The sequence below is a fragment of the Prionailurus bengalensis genome, chromosome B4, assembly GCF_016509475.1.
Source record: "Prionailurus bengalensis isolate Pbe53 chromosome B4, Fcat_Pben_1.1_paternal_pri, whole genome shotgun sequence".
NCBI lineage: Eukaryota > Metazoa > Chordata > Mammalia > Carnivora > Felidae > Prionailurus > Prionailurus bengalensis.
In genome coordinates this window covers 14643308-14664165 of record NC_057358.1, presented here as the reverse complement: position 1 = coordinate 14664165, position 20858 = coordinate 14643308, and the positions used below count along the sequence as shown (strand labels likewise).

The window sequence follows — 20858 nt, the reverse complement described above, 5'->3', positions numbered from 1 at the left end:
GACAGTGCACATAGACAACTGGGTGGGCTTGGAGAGGGTGGTGATTGGAGTTTTTGGTGGATTTGTTTTTTTTTACTGGTCCAATGAATTTTTTAAATTTGGACTTTTTAAAAACTTTTTTTAACGTTTATTTACTTTTGAGAGACAGAGACGGAGCATGAGTCGGGGACGGGCAGAGAGATTGGGACACAGAATCCAAAGCAGGCTTCAACCTTTGAGCTGTCAGCACAGAGCCCGATATGGGGCTCAGACTCAAAACTGTAAGATCATGACCTGAGCGAGGGTCAGATGCTTAACCAACTGAGCCACCCAGGTGCCCCAAGACTTCACTTTTTTAGAGCAGTGTTACAGCAAAATGGGGAAGCTACAGAGATTTTTCATATACCTCCTGCTCCCACAACATGCATAGCCTCCCTATTATCATTACCCCCAACCACAGTAGAATATTTGTTCTAGTTGACAAACCTACACTGGCATATCATTGTCATCCATGGTCCATAGTTTACAGATCACTCTTGATGTTGTACATTCTTTGGGTTTGGACAAACATATAATGACTTTTATCCATTATTATGGTTTCATAGTGTTTTCAGTGCCCTAAATTATAAAATACAACAAATACTTTGTTGTCTGGATGTATCACAGTTCATTTAGCCACCCATTCACTTACTGAAGGACAGCTTGGTTGCTTCCATTAGCAGTTACGAACAAAGGAACCGTAAACATCTGTGTGCCAGTTTTTGTGTCGCTAGAAGTTTTCAACTCGAGTAAATAAGGAGCTTTTGGTGGACTCTTAAGGAGGATTTTTTTGTTTTTAAATATGTGAGATCCAGGTTTAAGTACTGTTTGAAAGAGGGATTGAAAGGTTCGAAGAGAGGAGGTGGATGGAATGGGATCCTCGACAGTATTTCTAATCTCACTTGCTATCACCTCATGTCTCAAGCTAGAAACTTCAGCATCTGTTCTAATGTCTTTGTCACACTTGCACATACACATCAAATCTTAACTTTTACCTTGGAAATACTGTTTAGATATAGTTCCTCCTGTCCATACTAATGTCAGTTTTATTAGGTCAACACCATCTCTGTATGGCTGTTGAAACAGTCTTATCCCCATTCTATTCTTTTTAAAAAGAAACAGAAATCCAGTATGATCATATTTAATCAGTACTTGTCATGGTCTGGCCCTTCCCAGTATTAACCTCTTGTCAGATTTCCCTCCTCCCATTTACCATCTCCCTTACCTACCCCCATACTACCTTTAAGCTACACTAAATTTCCCCCTGACCCATAAACTTGCCCTGCTCTTATCAAACCTTTGTCCTTTAATAAAGGTGTTTTCTTTACCTCAGAGTCATTCTCCACCCTTGTGTCTTGCAAATTCCTATTCAAGATCAGCTTCAAAGTCACCTGTTATAACTTGACTCAGGCATGTAAATCATTCCTCTCTATATCCACAATGCTATCTTCATACTTCTGTTGTAACATTCACTTATTCTTTATTATTTATTTGCTCCTATGTCCGTATTCACCTGTACTGTAGGCTCCTCCAGACCGGGGACTTTGTCATTCATGCATACATCCTAGATGCTTGGTATAGTATCTTAACGTTCATCAAATGTTTGTTGGATGAATGACTGAACTACAGGTGAAACCTTACACATTCTTAGCATGTTGGAATTGGAAACAATCATTTTAAAGATAAGTACACAGAGACCTACAGAGGCAAAATGATTTCCTGAAGGTGATACAAATACAATCCTCCATACTTCAGGCCCTGTGCTCTCTGTAATGAACTTGTACTAGTTGTTCCCAGTCAGTCTTGGTTGGATAGCACTGAAATTGAGATAGACCTAGTGTGGACACATACACTGTCTATGATGCCATTTAATTTTTAGCTTATAGAATGTGATTCAAAGATTGGAATGAAAAAGATTCTGTACAGAAAGGTCCTAAAAATTGTTTGAATTCAGTAGATAGTGTATCTAGTCTTTCTTCAAGTAAATGACTTAATTTAGTGGTCTTTTACTGAGGTCCACACTTTATTCCTTTATTCTACTGAGAGGGTTCCCTGGGGCAAAATGTGTGTGTGCGTGTGTGTGGCACAGGGGTGGGAACATAGGCTCTGTATCTTTTTTCAAAGGATCCCTTGATACCCCAAAAAGTTAAGAACCACTGTGCCTAACTTGGAGATATTTTGCTTTTGTAATAAGTGGTCTTTCTCAAAGCAAAGTACATTAAAAATTCTTTGGGCTGCTGTTTGAATTACATTTTTAATCTTTGCTACTTGCTTTCATTTTTAGGGTTTGTGTTTAGTGAATCAGAGGGATCTGCATTAGAACAGTTTGAAGGTGGCCCCTGTGCTGTTATTGCACCTGTTCAGGTAACATAGACTACTTTACCGACTCCTTAGAGGGACATGTTCAAACGTTTCATACTTAATTTTTTGTTTTCTAATATCTGTGTCACGAGACATGATCAGTTATCTCTTAACTTTTTATTCTTGTGCTATGAATATCCAGAATAAAAATGAGTTCAGAACATCAGCAGGTTATGCAACAATAGCCTTTTGACAATCTTACATCAAAAAAACCAGAATAGGTGTTCCCTGACCTTCAGAAAATTAGGAATTAATGATAGTGACATCTTTCTAATACAATGATCCTGTTGAGTAATAGCATTTTATACTAGGGATAGCTGCATCATAGCAATATATTATTTTCATTTGTTCTTTCTGTAGAAGTGATTTTCCTAAAAAGTTGACGAGTGAATATTTTTATGCTCTAAAACTGTATACATTTTAAAAATAAGTTGTCTTTACAATTTTAGGCTATGGCTTCAGCTTTTAAAATAAAATTAGTAATAACAGACTTCAAACAGAATTTCCAAAATTAAAAAAAAAAGGTTTTTCTTTGCACAAGGTAGTGTTAATCTGAATATATATATACGATTTTGAATCTTGATATGTTCTATTGTTTGAATTTCAAGGGCCAGTTTGCTACAATCATTACATTTTTAAAACCACTAATTGAATTTTTGGTTTACTATAATACTTACAATGTCTGACCAGCAGTGTAACTTCACAACTATTATAAAAGAAACTGGAATTTATTCTGTTTTTTAATCAGCACATTTTGAAAGTACATATTTAATGTGATATTTTTTCATTGGACATAAGGAACACATTCCTGAACTGTTAGCTGTGAAGTAAACTGGTCTCTCAAGCCTTATACTTCATATTATTAAATTAAAAATTTATTTCTCTGAAGGAGGAAAAAATCCTTTCATGACTGATTCCAAATTATACCCTTTATAAGTCATTATTTTATTTCTTTAAGGGCTAAAATTGATTTTGTTTGCATTAGTAAAATTATTTAAAAATTAAGAAAAATTTGAATGTTTGAACATTGTCTGGGAGTTACTGAATATAAAGAATAAAATTTAACTGTGAATTAGTATTGGAGTTATCATGCCGTTATGCTGGGGACAGATTTTGGTTGCTAGCAAAATCTTACCATCTGAATTTGAAGATTGCTTGTCTGTATTTAAATTAGATTATTAACCCAGGGCCTCCTGGGCCATATTAGCACCCAGGGTTTTTACTAAAAGTCTACGAATGTAGTTAAGTGTAAGGTGTACCACAGGAGTTTCCTGTTTTATAAAATTCAGTATATTTCCATAATGATAGCTGTTTCTGCAAGGGATAATTGTAGTGTTCAAATCCTGTATCTTTGAGGTCATAATTTAGTTTCATAGTCACATAAATCTTGTCAATCATGAAGAATTTTGGGTTTTTAAAATACTTTTAGTGTAAAAGTCGAAACTAAACCATTTAGCCTAATGAAGGGAAATGAGCAAGTCTAGATAGTAAAACTTCTTTAAACTATAAAAATTAGAACATGGTCCTGTTGCCAGAATAGGCTTATTGTGGAACCAGATGGCTAATACAGGAGTAGACCATGTTATAGATAGCAGTTTACCAAGAATTTATCACATACCGTGATAAAGAAGGAACTACAAATCACTGGTAGAATAAAATGAAATTTAGTAAATGTCACTGATAAGACTGGTTGCCAGTTTGAGGGGGAAAATAAAGTTAGATCATCTGATTCCATATACTAAATATGTTCTTGACATAATACTGAACCACAGAAAAACTAATGTATTGCCAACACCAAGAGGAAGATGGAAAAGATTTGGACCAAAAAAGATTTGCAACGAATATTAGCAATAAGTGGATATTGTCTTTCTTCTACAAAGAATGTGTACAAATCAGTTAGAAAACCACTCAGGCTCCAGTGGTGAAATGATGTGTGTGCAGGCATAACAGGTAGACTGATGATGGATAACCAAAGAATCAGGACGTTCAACCTCACTAGGAATCCAAAAAAGTACAAAGAAAACTACAACTAGATTCTATTGCTGACTCTTCCTAATTTTTAAATATAAAATAATTACCAGGGCCTAGAAGGGTAGGATGGTGCTGGCACACTCATATTGCTATGTGGTACATTTGTACTTTGATTCAGGGAGGGAAATTTACATTAGAACCAGAAGTATAAGAATGCATATTTTTTGATGAAATCCTTGCACTTCTGTGCATCTTTCTTAAAGAAATAATCCTTAATATGGAAAAGATTGTATTCAATAAGAAGTTTTTATATTTACAGTAGTAAACAATTATAAGGCTAGTGTACAATAATGTTTAAACATGAAGTAATGTTTGAGTAAATTTCGACAGCTCGATAGATATGTAGTGATTAAGAATTATAGTTAGGAATCCTGTTGGAAAACAGAAAAATGGGAAATATCACATACCCATTATGCTTCTCACTTGTAATAAAAATTAAGACAGTTATGAAAGAAAGACTGGAAGGAAGTATATCAAAATACTGACAGTGATCACATCAGTGGTAAAACAGTGGGTATCCCACCTCACTTTTCCCAACTTTTGTAATGTAGTTATAGTCCTCCATTTTATGGTTGTTGCCGTTTTGGGAAAAAGTCAGAAACACTTGATTGTAGTAGTTTTAGATTTTACTTCTTTAAGATACTGCAGAATATTACTTCATTTTTTGTTAAAATACTTTCAAATGATCACTTATTAGGTGCCAGGTACTGTGCTAAGTGTATTACATAGATTATTCTATATAATCCTCACTGCAGCCTTTTAAAGTTTATGCTATTATTATTTTTAGTAAAGTAGTGGAACCAGGATTCAGACCCAGATGTGTCTGACTAAAAGCAGTCCTCTTACCAATACACTACCACTTTCAAACAGTAAGTGAGAAGCGTCCAAGTAACCTTTTTCTTGGATCTGCCCCCTGGAGATTCAGATCCAATAGGTGGAGCCTAAGGGTCTTCATTTTAAGTAAACAGGTCAGGTGACTGGGATGGAAATGGTCCTTGAACTACACTTTGAGAAGGAAACACTACACTGATCTTCTTTCTATCAAGTCATCAGTGTAACAGAGTCAGCTCACTTAAGAAAAGGTCAGAGATCAATTTGTTTTTTTTCTTTTGACTCTTAAAGCTTTTTGAGTTAAACCAGGAAGTTAGGAACTCCTTAAAATGATAAGTCTTGTAGTGATATTCTCATATCACAAATCAGAACTAATAGAGCAGAACCAGTTTTGTGTTGTGACATCTTTCTCCCCAAGGTGTCTAAGAGAAATGTAGACTTGTTCCTGTTTCTGGGGTCTTTACTTTGTGAATGAGCAGTAAGTTTCTTTAATTTTCCAGTTATGTGTCTGTTATTTTGAGTCAGTTGTTCTATTTGCCGGAAAGTACATATTATGAAAGAAGAATTGTAGGGATCTAGAATCAAGTTTATAGTGGTATATTCTGAATAGTATGCTCAATTACTGTTGAATGTGAAGGGAAACTATCTGAAAATTTTATAACACTGTTCAGTAGACCATAAAGGAGATATACATTAGGTTTTTTTTCCCATTAAAAAAAAAGAATAAGGCTTGTTTATAATGGATTCTAATAATTATTGCTTTAATTGTATAAAGGCCTTTCTTTTGAAGAAGCTCCTGTTTTCTTCTGAGAAGTCTTCTTGGAGGGATTGCCCAGGTATGATAGTGGCTTTCTATAAACTTTTCCATCACCTTCTAATTTAGAGATGATCTATGCAGCTTCCATTGGCAGTACTTGAACTGAAACCATTTATCTTAAAAAAACTATAAATGGAGTATTTTTTTCCTGAGTTTTATTTTTTCAGTGTTTCAGAAAATTTCATGAACAGTGACCTCAAATTTTAATGTGTATATTCCCAAATTTGGGTTACCTGAGAGGCATAAGACAGGATAATAGACCTAAGGGAAAATAAACCCTTGGCCTCTCGCTAAAAAGTGGTGCCTTTCTCTCAACTGTTAAATGATAGCACCCTGTAAGGGATAGTCATTTGTGTTTGTTTTATCTCACTTAGCTCTGAGGAGGAACTCAGAGTTATCTTTGCATTCCCGCAGCTTTTAGTATAGTGTCTCACACAATGCAGATACTGCAAAGAACCGAATTAAATCGCAGATGAAGCTGTCATAGCTTCTGCAGTATGATTAGGTCAGAGAGCTGTATGGTGCTAGCTGATAATAATAAAACGTTTGCATTCTGCTTGACGGTTTACCGTCTTCCCTTTAATACGTGAACACTCTTATGTGAACCTCACAGTAACTTCTGAAGAATGTAGGATATATTATATAATCCTAGTTTTGTGTATAAGGGCAGAACAGTTTCATTCCAAACTATACCCATAGAATCTACTGAATTTAAGAGTTAAAGTGCCCCCCCATGTATTTTTTTTTTATTATTTACTAGCTGAAATGCAAAATAAATTGTAGAGAAGAAACCAAGAGATACTATTTAATATTAACATCACTGCTTTACTGGTAAAATTTGAAGTATTTCTTGTACAGAAATATATGCACATTGATAAAATATATAGCATTGTCATAAACGTAAAGATGGTGGTGGTTAGAAAGTGAATGACATAGTTCCTCCTTTAAAGAACTACTAGTCTATTAGAAATAGAAATCTTCCCATAGTATAAAATTTTGCATAGCTCGTATACCCATCTCCCCCTGCTGTTCCTGAAAGTTTCAGGAACAGCACTACTTTTGGGGAGTGATACTGCTTGAAAAGAGGAGGTGGCTAAGGTTCCGGAAGAAATTGAACATTTGTGCTCCTGTCTATAAGAGTCTAATGCTCCAATCACTGCAATATGGCATCGGGAGCCTCTATGTTATACAACATGACCATGATGGCGTCTGCTAATGTAATGAATTTGGTATTGTGTGTGCTGATGGTGTGTTATCTCCTAAGCCTTACCCCTGTGGGACAAGGAGATCAAAGACATTAGACTAATTCAGAAATGAGGAAAAAACTGGAAGTTTCAACAGGCCCTCACATTGTGCCTGGTTCTGCAGTAGAGGGACCCTCACGGCTTCACTGCTCCCTTCACAGCCCAAGGAAGGGGAGCGATCAGTATCGGGTTAGTGCAGGGAACTTCTCTCTCCTAAGGTTTAGTTCTCCCCAGGATTCTTTTTCTAATTAATGGCAATATTTAATAGTAATGACACTTTAGCCCTCAAGCACATTGCTGTTCCAAAATGTAAGACTATTTATGCTGGGGGAGGAATCTTCCATCCACTTAAAATGGTTGGTTTTCATTATTAAATTAAAACATTCTTACTGTTGTTACCCATGACAGGATTTTTTTTCTTCTATTCAAAGAAAACCATCATAACTGGTACTTTGGTTATTTTTAGAGGAAGAGCGGAAGGAACTCCTTTGTCATACCTTATGTGATATTTTAGAAAGTGCCTGTTGTGACAACTCTGGAGCATTCTGCCTGGTTTCCTGGTTAAGAGGAAAGACAACTGAGGAGCAGACTGCGGGCATTTCTGGGAGTCCTGCAGAATCTAGTTGCCAAGTGGAGCATTCTGGTAAGATCTATTTTTTACTTCCCGAACGAGTTTCTTGTACCTTTGTTTTAGTAAAATTGTTGAAGTTTTTGAAGGAAAAAAAAAAGGTGTAAAATCTCCTAACACATCTCGTTTTTAGTCCCTGCTTAATTCAGGAGCCTTAGTATTTTTCATTTCCCTTTCAATTCTTTGAGCTACCAGAGGGCAATGGGGCCTGTTTCCCTTGTTGTCACTTTTGGAGAAAAGAAAGGAAATGCATCTCTTAAACTTTTTAAGAACGTTTTAGTTAATGTCTGCTTGATGAAATTTTGAGCTTTAGAACTGTCATTTAGAAAATTTAAGGAACATAATCCTACATACTTTAGTTTTAGATGCCTTAGCATTGTGGGGTTTTTTTGGTAATGGAAAAAAAAGGGGTTTTAGGGACATCAGAAAATTTCTTAAATACCTTTAGTTGTTTCTTAGAGCAAAGGTGGGGACATTGTTCTTTGTTACATATTGTTTCTTTTCCTCCTGAACTTTTTGGATATTACTCGATATAGTCTATACACATTATTTTATGGTAGTTTTAAGTAAGGGTTTTAATTATTCCTTCATTTAAGTTTTTCATTATTGAAGATTTCTCTTTAAATAATAGCTATTCTTATTCATAAAAATATGTACCCTGTGGATTTTAGCCTTTGAAAATTCTTATTTAATTGACCTTAAAACTGCCAGAATGAACTAGTAAAGTGGAAACTTCTGATAGTACTGAAGCTAAATAAAGAATTGCTTTTCTGTTTTTCTTTTCAGGAATTCTCTTGCTAGTATGTGACTTTTGATAATTGGTAGCTCCACATGTTTATATTGAATAAGTGACTTTTTCTTCCTATGATGCATTCCAATAACTATCATCTCTGCAGAAACTGTTTTTAAAGAAATTATAAACGTGATTTATAGAGAGTAAATTTTGATTACTTGTGATGTACATCTTCATTTCCATGTAGGATGATCCCTCAGGGACTATTGTCTCCATGGGCTGAAATGACTCTGATGTGTCAGCATCTTCTTTCTCCTACTTTTGCAGTCACAGTTGCAAATTCTAACAGTAGGACATTTGCCAGGAACAGTTTTTAAAAATTTGAACCGTTGAATGACTTTTCCTGTTCAGTTCTTTCAAACTTAGCCTTTCAAAAAGAATTCAACATACTTTTTGAATTGATGATGACCGTAGAAGAAAACAAGTAGAAAATGTTCACAAGGACGATAGTAAAAAAATCTTAAGATTGGTTTTAAGCTATTTTCCAGGCTTTACTGGGTTGCATGGAAGCATGTTTAATAGTTGTATTTAGGACATTAAAATTTTGACAGAGGAATAGTTGAACTAATTAAAAGTTGTTTTAGAGAATATCTGCTTAAAGCCAATCTGTATATTAATATGCAAGAAAACAGCTAAGGTCTTTTCTTGTAACGTTTCTTGTTAGTATTTTAGGGGTATGCGATGTGCTTTCTATGGGATATACTGTACATTTCTGTAGTTACAGGTTAAATTGCTCTAGGTTAAATAGCCTCATAACGTATTAACTTTGGTACTTCAGTAACTAGGTGGGCATATTAGATTTAATTCCTCTTCAAAAAACATATTTTAGTAGTTTTCCAATTTCCCTTGCTTCATTTTAAGAGTGGACTTGAAATAAAACCTTGTGTTAAATCTGTTTTTAGTACTGTAAAAATATGACAAGTTTTTTTAACTGAAAATTTGAGAATTTGCCATAGATGTTGACAAATGCAAAAAAACTTAAAGTTTATATTTCATATAACAATCTGTTTTACCTGTTCTTTCCTTTATTCCCAGCTATGTTCTTTTTCTTGTGTTTTATATTTTTCCACCATCCTGCCTGCTAAGCTTTTTATTTTGCTTGCCTCTTTTCTCTAAATTACTATCTTTATGTCTACTTTCATAGTGTATATCCAGTAAAATTATTTAAGTGATCAAGCACTGCAGAACAGTTAGTACAATTTGGAAAAGATTAGGCCGAATTTTTGTTTTATCCTGAGATTTTACATGTGAACTGTTTTCCCTCTTGTCAATATTACATTCTGCACAAACATTAATTTCATTGGCTTGTGTGGTGTGTGTAGTTTTGGCTTTTGGTAACGTACACTTGTTTGCAGTAGTGAATGCTCAGGTTCAATTTCAGTTTGTTTCCCCCACAAATCAAAAAAAAATCACTGAAATTAACCTATTTGGACTTGTGAAGATTTTAAAAAACTGTTGGAAACATTTGAAAATTAAAATGATTTTGAAAGGATGGCCTCATGAGACATTTTAAATTATAAATCAAAAATCCTAATTTTGAACTCCTAATAAATCCATTTCTCTCATTCTCTAGTAAGAATTAATATTTAAAAGTACTAATATTTGCTGTATAAAATTTTTGTGAAATTGTGCATTGTGATAGAGTAGGCGTTTTGATTCATGTAATGAAATTTTTAAAGAGAGTATCTTTGTAGAGGGAGCCAAGACTGGCTTGATTCAGATCTCAGCTCTGTTGTTAGTTACATTTTGCTCCAGGGAGGCTCCTTCTTTGTGCCTCAGTTCCTTTTCTGTGAAATGGGGAAAACAGGGTTGTTAGAGGATTCAATGACGTAACACCCGTAGCGCTTTTGGAGAGGGGCCTGACACTTAAAGTGCTGCAGAGGCATGACCTTGGATTTAAATGCTGTCTTTTATTTGCTTTGGTTTTTTTTTTAATTTATAATTGTGCTGTGTTAATAATAATCATAATCTAAATAAGTTACTGAAAACTTCTCAACAGTTGTACAAGTAAACGAGGAAACAAACTTAAAGTTGTCTTTGAACCTGTGTAGTTTCAAAGTGCTATGCCTTTTTATAACATTTGTTTAACAATTAAACATTTAACCTAAAGATATTATGAAGGAGGAAGATTAGCTCTTTTTCTTGGATCTATGAATTGAATATTTAAAAGTGCAGGACACATTCCAGTGATGTGTGAAGCACTCTGTCAGTAATTTTTCAGATATTATAAACTATATTAGTGTAACTGAATCGAAAGTAAAGGTTTATTATTTAATCCCCCTTCCACATCCTCAGTATCATATCCATTTTAGTTAGAATCATGGTAACTAAGAAGTTGAAATATAAATTTGTGTTACAGTAAAGTTGAAAATAAACTGAGAATTTTAAGGGAGTAAGGAAACAGGGAAATTTTTGATTGCTTGAAAGTATTTACAGCCTGCTGTGTGTATCTTGTGTCATTTATTTGCCATGTGGAGTGCTGAAAAGTGTCTTTTATGTATAGCTGCCTTGGCTGTCGAAGAGCTTGGCTTTGAGCGATTTCATGCATTAATTCAGTAAGTAACATTGGAACATTTAAAATACTTACCTTGTGGACACATTGCCATTTTAAGTCTGTTCATACCATGGAAAGGTACTTAGATTTGTATACTTGAGGATTCGTTTGTTACCAGTGTTTTTGAAATAATAAGTTATAAGAGTTTACTTAAATTACTCTGATTCCTAAATTAGCTAACTACCAAAATATACCTTTTCGTAATGTGAAAATCTTCTCCATCGTTAGAATGAAAAAAAAAAAAATCATTGTAGCTTAATGTTTCTCTGACCTGAATGAATGCAAAGATTTCTAATAGGATGAATATTTGAATTATTATTTCTTATTTGCCAGATTCCTTCTAGGATTTTTGTTAAAAGTGCTCGTATTTTCATTAGAGCATTAAACGTGTTAATGTGAAAGGTAAGGATGGCCGCATTGGTAGAATTACTGGTGGCATTTGCAATATGACATTAATTTCTCTTAAAAGAGGCCACAAATGTTCACCTTATCTTTGGTATTGAGATATTTATTAAATCATCTTCAGCCTTTACAGAGTCAAGTTTTTTTTTTTCTTGAACGCCTTTTAGAGAGGGCCACTCCATTCTTTAAATATGTATAATTATTGTGGAATTTATTGATGCCAGATAGGTCACCCAGGTGATGAAGCGTTTCCTTGCCACATAGGCATTCTTTTTAATGGTATATATTTAGGGACGTTTGTCAGCAATAGCTTTTGCTTTTATGGCTAAATACGTATTTGAAAATTTGAGGCACTTACAGAAATCTCATTTGTATGTTCACAGTTTAATGTATAAGGCGATTTAAAAATTTTCCCGTTTGTGAATGTCCTCGTTCTCATCATAGTACTAATACTTAATTCTTTTTTCCCCCCAGAAAAAGATCATTCAGAAGTTTACCTGAATTAAAGGATGCTGTCCTGGACCAGTATTCAATGTGGGGAAACAAATTTGGAGTATTGCTTTTTTTGTATTCTGTATTACTGACAAAGGTTTGTTTAAGAAGTTACCTCTTCTGGCTTTTATTAGTTTGAGTTTAGGACTGTTTCTCCTGCTGTGATGAGTAATTTTACTCTTGATACTGTTTGTAAATCAATACTTTTTCTAAATCTGAGTAAAAATCTCTTATGCTACTAATTATCAAGTTCTCTGTCTTCACCACTCACTTAGTACCTACGCACTTTGATACTTATTTTTACCCCGATCTTCTTTGGTACAGGGGTAATCAATAATTTTCTAATTATGAAATGGACTCAGTTCTGAATTTTGTTTTCTTTCATCCTAGTATCTGGCATTTGACCCCTTCCTGCCTTCTAGAAGCTCTTTCTGACCCTTAGTCCCTCTCCTAACTTACAGATAAATCACGGTGCTAGTTCTCTTTTTGTACTCTTTCATGAGGCCTACCCCCCTTTTTTTTTTGATAGCTTCATTTTCTTCTTTACCTGTTATCTCCTGCTCTTTTCTCTCCCCCTCTACATTTTTATATTCTAAAAATTTTCGGTCCTTGTCAGTAGACATCCTTTTTCTTTTATGGGCATTTTATTTTCTCAACTTACTTTATGTGGTTAATTCCAGTGTATATACATCCTATCCTGACTTTTTTCCCCAAGTGCCAATCTCCTGTCTCCAGCACCACGTTAGTTGAGTATCCTGCTAGATTTACCATGTCTGATAGCAGATTTCTTTCATTGGACAGATGTTTATTGGGCATTGACTCTATGCTAGGGACTGGAATTATAATAAGAGACACATTTTTTTTAATGGTTCCTCTTCAGTACTGTAAAAATAAATTGACACTTTTAATAATTCCATTATGGCAGTGGTTTTTGGTGTTTATTTGTTACATGTACAAGGCACGGGGGGAAAATAGAAATGTCTCAGACAATGTCTGAGTTTGGGGGTTCTGTTTCAGTAAATTCAAGGACAGATTTTATATGGTAGGGACCATGTGGTGGTTATAGGGTCTTGATGGATAAGGAAAAGTTTTCTAGATGGAAAAGCTGTGGGAAGATTTTCTAAGCCATGGAAACAGCAAGTAAAGGCATATGGGTTCAGGGTATGACACCCAGAGAACTATAAGGAGTTCAGCGTAGCTTGCAGCATATTATACACCAGAAAGGCAACTGTGGACGATGAGACGGCGCATCTATATAAAAAAAGCTCAGAATGTGAAGGCCCTTGTATGTTCCGTGCAAAAAATAATTGTGATTTCATCTGGCCAAAATTAGAACAAAAATTTTGAATACAGGAATAACAGGATCTTTTTGTTGATAAGATTCCTTAACTGGAGCTAAGAGTTGTGTGGAGAGAGTCTGTATATGGCGTAGAAGGCTGGAGTCAGGAAGGTGAGAAAAGTGGGCACTGAATAGCCGAACGTAAGCTAGAGCAGTGACTGTGGAAATGGAAAAGACAAGGAGCATGTTGAGAAGCATGTTCTAAATTTGGAAATTTAAAAACATCTGAGGAGCATGTTTAAGAGAAAGAACCAAAAGTATCTCGTAGTTGGTGAGATGTGCCGAGTGGCCGTGAGGGTGGCACCTAAGATGCCTGGGCTCGTAGGAGTTGAGCTTTGACTGTTCATTATTTCCCCGGTGTTTTATACTCAAAACTTTTGATACCCCCCTCCGTCTCTTGCCCTCTACAGCCAATAATCCATCATGTCTAATTGTCCTTCTTTGTGCTGGTCTTCGAAATGATGTCCCCTCCCTCACCAGTGATGATGTCACTTGTTCATAGTACTCATTTTGGCTTTATCATGGGCTGCTGCATGTTGTTTAAAAGGAAGCAAGTGTAAGACCTCATACTTGTTTGTATTCTCCTACAATATTTAGGCCGTCATTCAGTATTTGGATCGTTGATGAATGTCTTTAATCCTTAGAAATAGCCTGTAATTTGATAGAACCAGTGGTTAGAGTTAGGTGAGTAGCACAATGAAGGGCCGTTTATCTTGGCCTTTTCCAAGTTGATGAGGTTAAAATGCCCAGGTCTTGGACTTATCCAGACCTTTGACGATCTGGATGCCCTTGTGAGGAATCAAAAAATATCAGAAAATTGGTTTTTAAGAAAATAAGAAAATTCCTGCCCTCCTAGTTTTACATTGTATTTTGTCAGTACATTTAAATTACTGATGTTTGTGAGAATGCAAAATCAGAATTCTATTTTCTTTTATGCCAGTTACACCTTTTGTATATTTAAATTTCCTATGTTTTTTAAATGGCCCAAGCAAACACATCAGATGCCTTAGCGGGTGTATTATTTAGCCTGGAATTAAGTGAATATTAACTTTTGGATTAAATAATTTTCTCCTCCTTCCTCCTGAAACTTAAACATTATCTCTCATCATGCTGACATGAGATCTGTTACCCATGAGTCCGTCAGCACTCTTGATATACAGCCCAGGAAAGAAAAGATATTCTTGGAGGAGCTACTTCTTACCATTAGCATCTCAAATGCCCCCCCTCCCCCACCCCACATCAAATCTGAGTAACTTTGGGGGAGAAAAGTTACTTAAATAATTGTGCTTTATTCTTTTATAGTAAAAAAATGATCAGTTTTTAAATTACCGTAATATTCAATTTTAGTTTTTAAAATAAGCCAATGAATTTCTTGATTCCTTTAGGGCATTGAAAACATAAAAAATGAAATTGAAGATTCAAATGAACCTTTGATAGATCCTGTATATGGACATGGCAGGTAATTAACTAAAATCTGTTATCTCCCTACCTACACGGACTTAGGTTTTTAGGAACTTGACTTTAAGATAAAACGCTCCTGAGTCAGATAATTTTGTCTGTCAGTGTTGACAGCATAAAGTATAGAAACTTGAGCAACCTTGTACTTTATGCATTGTTTGCTTTATATATGAAATGTTATTTTCCACTTCAGGTTTATGTATGCATTGCATCTATTATGGCAAAAATTTTCTTTTAAGATGACAACAGGGGTGTTTTAACAAATTCTGCTGTATGTTTCACTTATGAAATTTTTTAATGGATGAAATTTACTTAGAAATAAGTGTATCTTTAACTATTTGTAAATGCTTTTCTGTTTGGGGGAAATATTTTCTCCTTATTTTTCTCTGAAACATCCTCCCCCAACACACACCCGAGTTCTTAATATTTCTACTAAAATCAATGAAACAATGATAGTTAACCCACTGTATTACATAAGTCTTTCTCTTTAGATCTTTGCCTCAGAGGTTAAAATTAAATCAGCCATCAAACAAAAAATAATAATTATATTTATATTTATAGAGTATTATAAATATCAAGCAAATTATTAGTGTCATCTTTTTTTGTCCACTAAAAGGTGACGTGTTGGATAAAGTTAAGTGTAGTTGAATGTATAGCGCAATAGATACCCATGTGGTGATACACGTAGTGATACATTTAGCAAAGCTGTTGTTCAGTTGAGTGTATAAAATAAAAATGTAAGGTTTTCTCTAACTTTGTTTCTTAGCCGACATAATGTAATGTAAGTAGTCATTACTTTATGCCTTACCATAGGGATCATTTGATTTGAAAACTAGTTTATTCATATTTTAATTACTTTTAAATTTTTATTAATAGCCAAAGTTTAATTAACCTCCTACTGACTGGACATGCTGTTTCTAATGTATGGGATGGTGATAGAGAATGCTCAGGAATGAGTAAGTATATTTTTTGCTGTGTTGATCTCTTTTATGACTGCTGTTTCACTAGAGTACAGTTGATTGTTATTCATGTATTTAATGGCTCTGCATTACTTAGAGGTAAGATAAGTGCTTTATATATAAGACTCCTTACCTGTTTTCAAGGCACTGTCACTTAAAGAGTATGGAGTTTGGAGACAGACACACCTGCATTCAAATTCCAAGTGTAAGACTTCAGTCAAATTACTTCTCAAGCCTTTAAGTATTTTCTAGTATAAAATTGGGATTGTAAGACTCACTTCATTAGAAAAGTAATAAATCTCTTATTATCTATAAATCTGGTACATATTTATCCAGTGGTATCTATAAGCCTCAGACACTATTGGATTTTCGTAAAATTGAGGAGAATTACAAGTATTGCAATTTTGTGAGGGTAATGGTTTTTCCTGTATTACATGTAATGTCCATAATTTCCTTTAAAATGCTGGGTAGATGTAATGTTACCTGAGAATTTTAAACCACCGCCGCATCCACCACACCTCCATTTCTGGTCTCACTTTTTCCTCTGCTGTAGCTTTATATGTTCCCAGGGACGTTTAAGTGAAGCCACATTATTGTCCAGTGCATCCAGTTAAGAGCTGATAAATAATTCTGAGTAAAATTCCTTTCAGCTGATTACTGAGTCATTCTAAATTCACTTATTTCCTTTTTCAACTTATATTAACTGCTATGTACCTCTTTTTGGAGTATGTAGCATGGGACAGGAAGCTTCTGTAGTTTCTATACAGGGAATTTTATTTCTTTCTTCTATCGTGGGATCAAACTGTCACCAAATGATAGAAGCAAATATTATGATTGAGAAAAATTTCTTTCTTTTTTCTATAATGAGATGAAACTGTCACCAAATGACAGAAGCAAATATTTTGCTTTTTACTCCCATTTAAATGAACGAACCTTTTTCTTAAATTTGAATTTTTCTTAAGTTTTAGAAATAGGGTATCGTTATTTAACAGAAACACGAAAGGATACAATATTAACATGGGCAATGTTAGTAAAGATTATAGAGTTTCAAGTTTAAAAGCACATTCGCACAATCCATCCCTTCGTTTTACCATTTAAGGAATATAAGAACCACCTTCCCTCCATACATTGTATAAAATATTGCAAAATTAGGATGCCTTGGTGGCCCAGCTGTTACACATATGATTTCGGCTCAGGTCATGATCTCAGTTTGTGAGTTCGAGCCCCACATTGGGTGAGGATGAACCCCGCATCGGGTGAGCCTGAGCCCTCTTTGGGTAAAACACAAACCCCGAGTGAGTCCCGCCTCTCTCTCTCTCTCTCTCTCTTTCTCTCTCTGTCCCTCTCCCTGCCCCTCACTCACTTGCCCCCTCTCTCTTAAAAAAAAAGATTGTGAAATTATTCATTTAATATTTAGTTAGAATGAGAACCTAGTCTTGCTGATTTCTGGTAAAGGACAAAAAATTTATGAACAAACTGCACGGGTTACCTTGCTCTGTTGTTTGTAAGTGAGCCTGTCCTGTTCTTGAACCGGCCCTTCTGATTCAACACTGAAGGCATTTAATCCTGCCAGTTAAAAGTATGTCATTCTTTCTTGAGTAATATGCACTCACCCACATGACTTCTCCACACCCCTCTTTTTCCCTTCCCCCTGCGGTTTCCGGGGCCTGAAGTATCTTCCATCATCTCAGATGATCAGAGAAGGAAGGTTCCTGCTCCCCTTTGGTTGAGGGGTCTCCGCCTCGCAGCCCCTGTCCTCGGTGCCCCTACTGGGCTGGGGCGCATAACTCTGTCGCCTGGACCCGGGTGTGTTCCTCTGGCTCTTGATACTGGTTATCTTGGTCCTCCTCTCTCCTTCTGCAAATTCTCCTGCGCCCCTCCTACTCCCAGAGCCAGACTTTGCTTTCTGTCTCCCTAGGCCTTTCCTCCCCTACCCTCCCATAGGCTTTTTTTCTTGCCGTAAATTCATTACTTTCTTTATAGAATATTAGTCACTTACACAACTTTTGGTTCTTGATGTGTACAAATTCATTGTTTTCTGTTTCTTGAAATAGTAGTTTCCCAAACTATTGTTTTGCTCTGAATTTTTTTCAGTATAGTTTAAGTATCAAAACCAAGCAATGACTTTGAAGTAATTATCTTGGAAAGGAACATAGGTCATATTTTTTTCATTTTCCCTTAATTGTTAGCAGTACTGACTTAATCTGTTTTCAGTGACCAAACTTAAAAATCTATACATTATTCAGCATTTATTGGACGTTTTTCTGATGTGACAACCTGCAAGAAAGTTGCAATATAGGTAATATATGAAGAAAAATTGTAAGTTACTAGTTTTAAAATCCTTAGGCAAGCTACTTTACTTCTAGCTTCTGTTTCCTTGGTTATAAAATATGGAGGTTTAATGCCCTCCTCAAAGAGATGTTGTGACAATTAAGATCAAATTTCTAAAATGCCTTAACTGGCCCACGAGGAGAACTCAGCCTTCCCTCAAAAGCACACACACCTAGTTTGGGGAAACAAGAACGTGCATGTAAATGACTATAATGCGGTGTGAAATGAAGCATGTTGAAAGAAACTGTGGCACAGCTTCAGAGGAGGGAGAGAACTTTTCCTACCATGTTAAACAGGGAGCCTTTAAGTAGGAGGTAACATTTTCATGGTGGCAGCTGGAATGAGCCAGAGGGCATTTTGAGGAAAATAGCAGGTTGTGTTTGGGGCCTGGGAGGCAGACAACACTGAGGAGACCCCGGGTTCTTAATCCTGACCACACATTACCACTTGAGGAACTTAAAAATAAGTCAGTGCCCAGGCCCCCGCCAAGAGTAAATAAATAAATTAGAGATTCTTCATGGTAGAGATGGGACATGGTACTTTTAAAATTACCCCAGAATCATTCTGATGTGCAGCCACATTTGAGGACCACTGGAGGAGAGCACGGCACCTGTGAGAGAGACCAGTATGGGGAATGATCGTAAACGTGGGGCTGAGGAAGACCTCAGGGTTCTTGATACTAAGAAGTTGACATTTTAGTTGGCAAGCGTTAGGAAAAGAGTCATTGAAGGCATTTGGAAGGAAGAAAAAAAGAGCAACTAGTATTTGTGTGCTTTGTGCTAAGCAGTAGGTTTTAGATATGTGTTTTCTTAACTTTGATGGAAAGATACAAAAATTGAACCTTAGATAATTTAGTAACTTGCCCAACGTCAAACAGCAGAGGCATCAAGTGCTTCTGACCACATCCACAGCCTGTGCGCATTCCACCGTATCACCTTCTGCCGTAACCCTGCGCCTCCGTGACAGAGACTATAGGAACGTAGAACCCACAGCATCCAACTGATTAGATGTGTGAGGGTAATGTACAAAGGACCGGTAGGTTTTCAAATAAAGCTTCTTGAAGAAATGAACACATGAAGGAACATCATGGCCAATTGACTTGAAAGTCACTTGGTGTATTTTGGTGTCAGAAAAAATCTCTGGCCTCAAGTATTTGACTTTCTTTGAAGAGCAGGTATAGCTATCGATAATTAAATGCTTATTAAGCAGCAGTGGGGAACGTTTATTTAACCGTGCTTAGTACTTAATGACTTCATTCTTGTAAGCGTTCTATGAAGATCATAGAGTACAGGAAACTATGGCATAGAGTGGTCAAGAATCTTGCTTCGTTTCACACTAGCAGAGCTGAGATTTGAATGACAGTAGTCTGATTCCATGTAACCAGTTTACATAATCATTACGATAAACCACCTCTTAAACTACGTTTAACAGAATCTTCAGTGCGATAATAAGTATATAAGATGATGTGGTAGGAGTTCATCTTGTTACATTCATACCCTGAGAGGTAATTATTTGCCTCATTTATTGAAAGAAACAGATTTTGAGAATTTAATCCAAAGATTTTCTTTTTTTAATAAATGTTTTTAACATTTATTTATTTTGTTTTGACCGAGACAGAACGTGAGTGGGGGAAGGGCAGGGAGAGAGAGAGAGAGGGAGATACAGAATCTGAAGCAGGCTCCACGCTCTGAGCTGTCAGCACAGATCCCAATGTGAGAAACATGAGATCATGACCTGAGCCCAAGTCGGACGCTTAACTGACTGAGCCACCCTGGTGCCCTTAATCCAAAGATTCTTGTCCATGATACAGAGTTAGTGAATGAGCCACATGCTATATTTCTCATTCAAGGAGAATGAGGACTAAGACCAGGCTATGAATTGAGCAATTAGCTAGGTCTTTGCTTTTAAAAGAGCAATTGAGGGGGTGCCTGGGTGGCTCAGTCTTAACTGCGTATGCCTTCGGCTCAGGTCACGATCTCATGGTTTGTAGATTTGAGCCCCGCATCAAGCGCTTTGCTGTCAGTGCAGAGCCTGCTTCGGATCCTCTGTCCCCTTCTCCCTCTGCCCCTCCCCCTCTCATTCTCTCTCTGTCTCTCGCTCTCAAAAAATAAGTAAACATTGAAAAAAAAACTTAAAGAGCTATCGAGCTAGAAACCAGATCATAGGGAGTACATATTTTAGCAGCATAAGCAAGGTAGTTTTGCTGGCGAAAGAGGAAAAGAGAGGAATTGATTCCCATCTGGAGAGATGGTGCATTTAGGTCTTGTTTTAAGGAATGGAAGTCACTTAAGTTGTTCATTGGCCCAGGAAAGGGAACCACCTTTAATCAAAGTAAATGGGGTCAGGGACAACAGTAACATTGGAATGATACACAGTTCTTCTAAAGCAGAAAGAAAGAATGTGCTAAGAAAAGAAGAAGGCATTTGAGGTGTTAAAGATTTAAATTGGGAGAATTTTTGAGATTTTGAAGTCTGCTGAGAATGAGTGGACAGGGTGTAAAGTTAGAGGTATATAAAGGAGAGAAAGGGTTTGAATCCACTGCTTTAAGAAGGAATAAAAAAAACGGATGATGGGAGAAATTTTTAAGTGTGGAGTCAGCA

General features: G+C 36.0%; 1 protein-coding gene across 4 annotated transcripts in view; it reads left to right on the top strand.

The window, feature by feature from the left end:
• Nucleotides 1-20858, top strand: part of MINDY3 (MINDY lysine 48 deubiquitinase 3) — a 95837-nt gene that overhangs the window by 9756 nt on the left and 65223 nt on the right. For 2 of the 4 annotated variants that reach the window (XM_043563435.1, XM_043563434.1), the window contains exons 2-8: nt 2303-2382; nt 6017-6077; nt 7769-7945; nt 11227-11278; nt 12154-12268; nt 14896-14969; nt 15845-15924. In XM_043563435.1, the coding sequence (XP_043419370.1) occupies nt 2303-2382; nt 6017-6077; nt 7769-7945; nt 11227-11278; nt 12154-12268; nt 14896-14969; nt 15845-15924 (639 nt within the window). Of the gene's footprint in view, nt 1-2302; nt 2383-6016; nt 6078-7768; nt 7946-11226; nt 11279-12153; nt 12269-14895; nt 14970-15844; nt 15925-20858 lie in introns of those variants that run through there. The other 2 variants (XM_043563436.1, XM_043563437.1) reach the window with 2 other exon arrangements.